The sequence below is a fragment of the Bicyclus anynana genome, chromosome 21, assembly GCF_947172395.1.
Source record: "Bicyclus anynana chromosome 21, ilBicAnyn1.1, whole genome shotgun sequence".
Classification (NCBI taxonomy): Eukaryota; Metazoa; Arthropoda; class Insecta; order Lepidoptera; family Nymphalidae; genus Bicyclus; species Bicyclus anynana.
Window position 1 is genome coordinate 7,480,082 of NC_069103.1, and position 10,542 is coordinate 7,490,623.

Consider the following 10,542-nt stretch of genomic DNA (forward strand, 5'->3'; position numbering starts at 1 on the left):
TCCGCGGCTTTCGAGAGCTTTTTATATTTTCATTGTGCCTCAAGTGTCACACGGTAGGTGAGCTCGCGTACACGTAACGTAGGTGCTCGATCCGCTGCCGATAGACGCACAGACAACTCTAACAAACACAGCTTGACATATTGCCAGTTATTATCCCGCATTGAGACCGGTTAACATCAAGTCCTTTTTATTACGTTGGGAAGTCCTCATAGATACTTTTGCACGGGGTAGCAAGAAAGGTTTGTTCGACTTCTATCAACTGAAACCCCACAGTGAACCCTGACCTGTCAGAGGCGCCTGAGAAACATTGACAGTCTCAAAGACTCAAACTCAAATATCCAAAGTTTTTACTTCTGTCAGCACAAAGTCTCACTCAAATTCAAACACTCCAAGTTATTACTTCCGTTTGATAGATACTTTACAGACAAAAGATCGAAAATCACCATAGAAACCTGACCTGTCTTAGACGCCTGGGAAACATTGACAGTCTCAAAGACTCAAACTCAAATATTCAAAGTTTTTACTTCTGTCAGCTATTCAGCACAAAGTCTCACTCAAATTCAAACACTTGAAGTTTTTACTTGTGTTTCACGGATACTTTACAAACAAAAGATCATATTCTTTGATCATATGAATATATTTTTGGGTACGCAATAAAGCCCAATACAACATGAGGTGACATTTGATTCTTCTCAGTTGTAGGAGTGATTTAGGACAATTATTTCTTGATTTTTATTGCATACTAGATAGAGGAGAGTTAGCTGGTGAAGCATTACGAAAAGTGAAATCCTAAAGAAGTTTTACTTAATTCGTGTGGTCTAAAGTATACCCGATTTTGTATTACATTTCACACAATTGTAACAACTAATGGCAAAATAATAATAAAATGGCAAAGTAGTAAAATAAATGCCTATATTCAGATCATGAACAATTAATACATAAACGAGAAAATTACCTAATTTAGTCAAATATTTGTTTCTTGCTTTTCTGCAGTTCTGTTCGCCAATCAGCAAAAGCCTCCTCCAACCTTATTCATTCGATTCTTTCCTTAGCTAATTTATTTTTAATGGCAAAATAAGGATCTATTCCTTTACGCAATCATGTCTTTTTTTTAATTTAATATTCTAACGTATATGCTATCTTTGTTGCAGAGAGTTCTACTACATCCAGATGGAGAAGTACGCGCGGCAGGCCATCAGCGAGGGCATGAAGACGCCCGATGACCTGCACGTGGCGGGCGACTCCGAGTTGTACCGAGTGCTCAACTTGCACTACAACAGAAACAACCACATTGAAGTGAGTACGATCATTTATACTATACTAGTAGAACCTTGCGGTTTATGTCACTTATTTCCCATTCACGTGGGATTACTGGGATTAAATATAGCCTATCACACTCACAAATAACGTGACATTCTATTGGTGAAAGAATTTTCAAAATCGTTTTATTAGATCCGAAGATTACCCCTACAATATCGTAGACTTTATTTCTTTATAGTATTAGCAGAGACTCGCAGTTTCACCCGCGTAAATACTATTTCCGTGGAAATATTGGGATAAAATATAGCCTATATTACTCCCTGATAATGTAGCTTACTATTAGTGGAAGAATTTTTTAAATCAGTCCATTGGTTTTTTGTCATCTTGATCTAATCTTCTTGTAGTGTGGTTATGTAGCAAACATCTATTCAAACGTATCATAATCGGATATAGTAATTCCTATATACAAAGTCGTCTAATTTGGGATTTCCATATTTTTTAATAAGAAAATAGTTCAATTCTATTCGTTCTAATTTGTTTTCGCGATCTAACACAACACTATGTTTTCAACGAACTGACAAAATTATCGTCATTTTACTTATAGTGGCATCCGTACCTACAGTAGTGGTAGTAGTAATTATTTTACCGAAAAACTATTATTTACGTTATTTCGTTGAAAATATCATTGTTAGATTACGAAAATACGATGAAAAACCATGTAGTGATTCATTATTTGAATGGTACACCGATACTTAATAAACAATCTGTGGCATACACGCTAATAATAAAAATCTTTGGTTTAAAGATTTTTCAAAAGAGCTAATGTAGAGGTTCTTGCCAGCTCTTTATAAGCGATAAAGAAAACAAAAACTAAATTCATGAGTTTAAAATTTAATTTATACCTACCAAACATTCAATAATCTAAACAGAGTATTGTTTCAATTTCTAGGTTCCACCGAACTTCAGATACGTGGTCGAACAGACGCTGAGAGAATTCTTCCGCGCCATCCAGGGCGGCAAGGATAACGAGCAGAGCTGGAAGAAATCCATATACAAGGTGATCTCCCGGCTCGACGACCCCGTGCCAGAGTACTTCAAGTCACCGAACTTCCTCGAGCAGCTGGAGTGAGCGCCACATCGCATCGGCATCGCACACAAACTTTCGGCTAACTAAATTAAAAAAAAAAAGAAAAAGAAATCTATTGGACGATTGTTTCGCACACCAAAATTTTACGACACTCGCATTTAGGCCTTCAGATTCAAAATTATTGATAAAAAAAGTTTAATTAAATTATTAAAAAAAAAAAATTTAATTTGTACGTTGGACATCGAGCGATGGAGCGGCGTGGCGACGCCACGCCCGCGCTCTACTAGGAAATTCATTAGGTTATAACGAGTAAGAGAAAATTTAAGTCACCTAGAATTTTATTTCTGCACATAATATATTTCGCTATATATAATTATTATTATATTATTATTAAGTATTATCGTAAATGGTTTTTATAGTTATGTATATCTTAAAATCATTTATTGATTTATTATTTAAGGAAAAAAACGATTAATATATTAACTGCTTAAGTTTTAAATGTTTTGGTTGTTTTTTTTTATTATTTGAACCGTCCTTTACCTTACCCCTTCCCGACCCATTGGAACAGTTTATTTGTTGGACTTCCTTACCGCTTGGTTTCCGGCGCACGTAGCGCCGCCGTAAATTGTCAACCTTTACCTCGTCATAATTATTTTAGGAATAATTAACGTTAACCATAGACATTAGTACAATAGAGCAGGGTTATTTTTCGATCCACAGACAAAGAATTTAAACATTATTTTTATACTGATAGCCGGTTATAAGTTCGTGCAGGTTTTTAAATAGAATAAAGATAAAACAGACACCAAATTCAAAAACAGCAGTAAGCATCTTGTGTTTCGATTAATGTAAACATCCTTTGTTGTATTTTTACACATTTCGGCATATTTCGGCAGCGTTCAGTTGGTCCGGACCATCGGCGAGTCTCGCACCGGACATAGGGTTAAGTTTATTCGTTAGATAAAAATATTATATTCCGAAAAATGCGTGCGAACACCCAATGTGCGAATGCGAAGCGGTCGACCCCGCCGCACTGTTTTGATATTTAATTTTTAAAAATATACAATACTCATGACTTTAGCGACCGTAAAACTTTTAAACTATATCTATAATCCTATACATATAACCACAGCGTATTATACTGGCATTCCTTTTCGAACCGTTGAAATATTTGAAAGGGATTTGCGGCGCGGTCGCTTCGCAGGCGCGCGTCTCGCGGCGGCTACCAACCTCTCATACACGACCAGCCGGTCTTATACGAGTATGTATCTTGGTGTACCATTCAAAAATTAACCATTACATCGTTTTTCATTTTATTTTCGGTTTTATGATCATCTAAAATAGTTTATTCACCATTTTACATGAAGTGGTACCTAATGATTTTTTGTTTCTACGATCATCCAATGAGATTCACCGTGCAGATAAAGAGAAAAACTCCTAGCAGAGACCTGGACATTAGACCAGAACAAATGATTATTTCAATAAAATTACGTAATACTAGTTTTTCGTTAAAATAACATTACTACCTGCTACTACAACTACTATACTAATGTCACTTTACGTAAAATGACGACAGTTTTGTCATTTCATTGAAAACCTGAAAAAACAAAAATACAATGAAATACGATGTAGTGACTGATTACTTGAATGGTACACTGAGATACATAATAACCTAAAGATCGGCACAATAGTTGAAGGCAGCACAGCAATAGACCGACTCACCGACCCACAGTTCACAGACCGACAGATCAAACGCACTGGGCCACCTCGTCCGATCAGAAGTGCCTTCAAAAATGTTGATTTTTTACGAAAAAATAAGAAATTAATACAAAAGGGCCCTCAATAGAACCTCTAGCCCAGAAGCCGTCGCGCGGCGCGTCCACGCACACGCACGCAGTTCGCCGTATCGAACAAACAATATACATACACACATTACTATTATACTATAGAAGAATACTTAGTTTGATTCGTAGATATATGTAGTGTGGCGGAGGCGACGCGTGAATCTGAACGACCGACGTCACAAAGGACGATGCCGAACTGACGGCAAATTTCGAAATTTTAGATTCTCTACGCCGGCAGTTCAGACGCAGGCTCGAGTCCGCCGCTAAAACTTGATGTATTTGTTATAACGTGTAGAAGCCGGCCACCTACCCCGCGACGCGGAGACAATTTCAGTTCACATCCTCAGTTCGACAGGCAAACAAACAGTATATAATTTAACGCTTCTTCAAATAGATAATACACAATAAGATAGATAGTTGTACAGAGATGTATAGCGACTTGTACATAAATACAGTAATTTTAATACAGAGGAGTTACGAGTAAAACTATCTTAGCTTACGATATTTAATTAAGGCTCAATAGACGAACGGCAATTGTGAATTGATTTGCGGAATTGTACAGAATCTTAAGACATCCTCAGTTTATGGTATGGACCCGCGCAGGGCGGGCGGCCGGCCCTAGCTAAGCAAGTGTAAGCATTTTTTCATTTGGTATTACACTTTGTTAACGTTTCATTTGTAACCGTTTGAACTATTACAATAATATAAGAGTACCTCAGTTTAGGATGGACCAGGCGTCGACTGGTATGCTTAGAGTAGTGTTCAGGTTAGGTGTGAATGACACGATACCTTTAAGACATCGACACATAGAATAACCACGCAGATTCCCCCCTCTTTGATGCACCGGTTTTTAGTTCGAAATTCGTCCCCCAACACTTCCCGCGAAGTGTATCTCCACAGCCAATCTCTCACAGCAATAGCCCGGGTTAATTTTCTCGATTCACGTCGGATCGTATACGGTACGCAAACGCAGTCGCCGCAGGGCTTATTCGTGAACGAAAATCGTTCCATGTTACGTTGAAAATTGTATTTTGTTAATGTTACCTGTTTTGTTCTTGCCATAACCGTGGCGTTTCAGAGCTAACGAATCACCAACGCACAATTGACGCTGAATTGAAAATGGAATTGAATACGACCGTGTAAAGCCACCTTTAGGAGCACACTCGTAAAGTGAAACGTAGCATAAACATTTTTTAGCTCTGAAACTCCTACCAATTTCGGTATACCTATGTAATTCCTTGTATAGTAAGTAATGAATCCGTTATTCCAATCTCTCCATAGATTTTTCAATAATAATCTATATTAAACAAGTTAACGATTAAAGCAGGCTACACACACATATTACAATAGAAATGTATTGATTTCCCATCAACAATATTCAACCGAAATGCCGTAATTTGCAGATACTTGGAGCCGTTTTTTTGATAGATATATTTTCTGGCAAGGTAAGAGTACACAAGAGGACATAGTAATAATAATCTTATTTGTTCTCGAACTAAGAATTGTTTTGTCCGGATTTTATACTTGAGTGATTCACTGCAACAGTAATAAGACCACAATGGATATATTATTGTTCGATCGAGCCGATTTTTAACCGATTTTCGTGTTCGTGTCACTTGTAAGTTATCGGTTGACAATTTGTTCTTATTTAATGTAAAGACTCACGTATGAACATCGAAATATTAAGTCCACAGTGATCATGGGGCTACCCGCAGAAAAAAGTACAAAATTCGGTGTGACTTTAAAAAAAAAACTCATGTTTGTAACTATATATATATGTATTGTAGATTTAAAAAAAATTGTCCTTTTGGCGATGTCATCTCGATTGTTTCGACAGTTCGTATCTAGATAATAGTTTATTTAAGTTTCATAAAAAATGTATCTAATGTTTTTCCTTTACATTTTTAGTAGTATTTTTGAATCCGTCTACGAAATGTTTGGTATATCGATATAAAATGAAATTATCTAATTATTTTCAAAATTGATTATAAGACAAAAAAAAAACAATATATATGTATAATATATTTGGTTTCGCGTTTGGGTATTATGGTTCCTAAATTTTGGAAATTGTAGTAGACTCTATTGTGTAGCGTTTGATTTTGTCGAATTAGGAAACATTAGATGTACCAAATAGCTGTATCAACTTTTCTATACGAAAGAAATTCAATAAGTAACAAAAAAGCTGAAAATTAGTTAGTTATAAAATAAGTATCATTCGTTTATATATTATCTTATATGAAAAAAAAAAACACAAAATTGAGCACGGATGTACTATTAGGATCTCAAAAACAAATACTGCCGATGCTTATCAGTAAGTATTAAAGTATAAGTCTCGAACGCTCGACAATGGTGTGAGAAAATTGAGGTTTGTAAAAAAACTACCAGAGATGTATACCAATGAAATAAAAGTATTCCAATACAAAAAGCAAACACTTTGATAACTTTCATTTCAAATGCAAATGCAAAATACTTTCTCTCTATTAAATACAAAATATTTTCTTTCAAAACCGATGAAAGTAATGCTTTAATAATAACTTTTAAGTTATTTATTCGTCATAAATTTGACCTTAAATAGGCTTTAAATAGGCTTTATAATGTAATAAAGCACAATACAATTTGATTAGAGTAAACCCTGACCAACCGAGTTTGTACAGTAAGGCGTGTACCTACTATGCAATGGGCCATTTGTTTCCATATTAATAACTGGAAATTACAACATTGCCACTGATATTGGAGAAATTAAAAAAAATATAGTATTTGGCATTATTAAATAGTAAATAAAATAATACATTTATTAATGTTGAAATAAAATAAAAAATGTTGCATTTTAAATTCAAATAAACTTACATCTCTGAGAAAGTATATAGTCAAGTAAGATCCGTGTCTGAGCGTTCGTTTTTGTATATGAGAGTATATATTATTATATATGTAGTAGTAAAATAAACGATAATTTCAATATCCTTGTGGTCTTCATTCTTAACAGCGATACACGTTCATTTCGTATTCTTATGTGTTTACATGTACGTACGAATAAATATGTGTTATGTTGTTATCATCTTTTTGACGAGTCGCAGTCCATGTGACGCCGTTTCGTATAATATATTTGTAAATTACTGCGAGCGGACGCGGTGCCGGTGATAAAATTAGAATCAAAATTAAAAAAAAAAAAAATCAAAATTAATTAACTATATAGCGACGCGTTGTCTGTTCCCCGCGCCGTTTCTCTGAAATTTCGATTTGAGTGCGATGTAGGCGGGAAACGGGCAAGCGTTCGTTAAGAAAAAATTAAAAATTCGACTAGTGTTTAGGCATTGTTTTCGATATCCTCGCATTTCGGCTAAGTAACTTGGGCCCGCGTCCGCTTGTATTCGATATATTTAGTACAAATTTCAAATGTTAAGGTTACGAGGCTCAAAGCTTTTCTTTTGGAGGCGCCAGCGCCGCCGCCTCGCGCCGCGTCGGCGATATAATGAGTCGTGTATAAAATTTTATTCAAAAGAGTATTTTTGTATTGAATATTTCTAAAGTTGGTGTAAAGATCAAAATTTCATAAATTATAGCGATGACAAAAATGGACATTAGGTAAATTAGAATGTCATGCGTTTTTTGTATTTAATTTTAAGAATAGTATCGGATATACTTAAACGTTTAGGAACATTAAACATTTGTAAATAAAAAGTTGAGAGGCGCAGCGCGCGGCGGCGGTCGGGCTACCAGTTATATAGATAAAAAAATATATAAATAACTAAAAGATGTTTATATGGTTCTGGGTGTAAAAAGATAACTTTAAAATGCATTTTTAAGGTGAAAAAAAAAGTGGAAACAAAAAATGATTAAAATGTAAACGATTCCTTGGTATTTGTCTTAGAATGGCTGCTAGCGGGTCACTATTGTAATCTGTGGGCCTCAGACAAATCATACCCAATGTCACAAAACTAACCTAACCTACATTAATTATTACGATTCTTAATAATACAACACTAATATAATGTATCACATTGTCATAATGCTTATATTTTCGAGCGTGTGTCTTTGTCCGTGAATGTTTAGGATCTAACCACTGATTAATGTTTTAGACATTAAGTGGAAGTACGAATATTGTGGAAGAAAAATTTAATGATAAAAAAAATGTAATCTAAATCAAATCTAAATTGAGTCTAGCGGTCCCTGACCCTAGAGTCTTGCAAATTGCGTTCACACACCTGTTAGTGAATTTAAAACAAATTGGCGGTTCTAAAATATGTTGATACAAAATTGAAAATGAAAAGAAAAAGTTAAGTAGACATACATCAGCATGGAGACTTGTTGGTACCACTGAGGGATGTTTCTTCGTGAATATAACGAGTAATAAAGCTAAGCTTTTATTTGAACTAGGTCTTTTATTTCATACCCTTATCCTATATTCCTCTAACTATATGTATTATTTAATGCAGACTCCGCGCGGTTTTACCCACGTGGTTCCCGTTCCCGTAGGAAAACGGGGATAATACATAGCCTTCCTCGATAAATGGGCTATCTAACACTTAAAGAATTTTTCAAATCGGACCAATATTTCCTGATATTAGCGAATAACTCTTAAGCTTTATATATTAATATAGATAATCAAAAATTGTATGAAAGTCTGCATCAGAATGTCCAGAAATGATCTCTTTGTCATAAATAGTAGATACCTACCGATTATCTTTTTACATAATAACAAAATTAGCTTTGCAAATTCGTTCATAACACTCCCAATGGTCTGCGCGGGAGGGGGTCGCGATGGCCCGCGCGCACAACTTCACACCCGCTCAGTTATTAACCCCCCGTCGCCCGCATATCAGGGCATGTCATCAACGAACTTGTCAAGCTATATATGTAGCTATCATGATAATCAACCCATATTCGGCTCACTGCTGAGTTCGAGTCTTCTCTCAGAATGAAAAGGGTTAGGCCAACGTGGATTTGCAGACTTCACACACGCAGAGAATTAAGAAAATCCTCTAGTATGCGGGTTTCCTGTACATTTACGATGTTTTTTATTCACCGTTTGAGACACGTGATATTTAATTTCTTAAAATTCACATAACTGAAAAGTTGGAGGTGCATGCCTCGGACCGGATTCGAACTCACACCCTCCGGAATCGGAGGCAGAAGTCATATCCACTGGGCTATCACGGCTCTTAAAAAGTTTCTTATCGAACGAAAACTTTAGAAAATTATATAATATCTACCTATTATTGATATTCTCAAAATAAAACGCAACTCATGAATCAAGAGCTCAGACTTAAATCAGTAGAAAATATACCTAGTCTCTTTTGAAAGCAATAATTTTCCTGTAATACCTACGTATAAATAAAACCAGTTTAATGTTAAATTTTCCTTACAATTATAATTCACTTATCAATTACCTAATACAAAAGTAAGGGGAAATTAAGGACATATTTTAATTATATTACTAAGCAAGTTATTATAACAATTTGTAATTTTACCTCATCATTGTCATCCTTTCTGACTAAATACATATATGGATAACTCTCTCGAGTGACTAGTTAACATGAATACGAGCTCCAACACTTGTGATAGGAAATGGTATCAGGAAAAAGACCTTGTTTCGTTATAGAGCAAGGTCCCAGTGCGTCCTGTTCTATGGGAAAAGTTAAAAGGAGTTTCCTTATCTGTGTTTTAGCTCTTTCGGGTAAGGAATCGACTACAGACCTTCATTACAATATAGTGCTTTAAAATCCCTACTAATATTATAAATGCGAAAGTAACTCTGTCTGTCTGTCTGTTACCTTTTCACGACTAAACGACTGAACTGATCAAGATGAATTTTATATATATATTTATGTATAATAGTAAATGGGACCTTGGAGCAAAACATAGTTTACTTTTGGACCCTGAAATAATAATAGAAGGGGGTGAAATACGGGTTGAAAGTTTGTATAGAAAGTCCTTCATTTTAAGAGTTACAGTTTAAAAAATATGATCATAAATGAAATACGAAATATAATGTGATTCAAGAATTTTTAAAATTTAACCTCTAAAGTGGTGAAATAGGGGTTGAAAGTTTACATCGATTTCCACACAAAAGATGAACAAACAAAAATCTACGGTTTTTTAAAGTTTCCCCCGATTTTTCCAATATCCCAGCATCAGACTCTGACATGATGATATTGGGACCACCTCAGGAGTCCCTTTCAAACAAAAAAAGAAATATCCAAATCGGTTTAGGCGTCATCGAGTACCTACTTTAAGTGTGAGAGTATTTTTAGTGAAGCATTGAAGTGTCTGACAAAAGTTCTGGTCAATGTCATGATAGTCATCATTATCAACCCATATTCGGCTCACTGCTGAGCTCGAGTCCCCTCTCAG

The 10,542-nt window shown here is 35.3% G+C and overlaps 1 protein-coding gene across 2 annotated transcripts in view; it reads left to right on the plus strand.

The window, feature by feature from the left end:
* LOC112058346 (homeobox protein prospero) overlaps nucleotides 1-8,561 on the plus strand; it is a 158,302-nt gene extending 149,741 nt beyond the window's left edge. For both annotated transcript variants that reach the window (XM_052888049.1, XM_052888050.1), the window contains 2 exons: nucleotides 1,152-1,296; nucleotides 2,210-8,561. In XM_052888049.1, coding sequence (XP_052744009.1) covers nucleotides 1,152-1,296; nucleotides 2,210-2,389 — 325 coding nt within the window. In that variant the 3' untranslated portion in view covers nucleotides 2,390-8,561. The remainder of the gene's footprint in view (nucleotides 1-1,151; nucleotides 1,297-2,209) is intronic.
* Nucleotides 8,562-10,542: the final 1,981 nt, after the last annotated feature.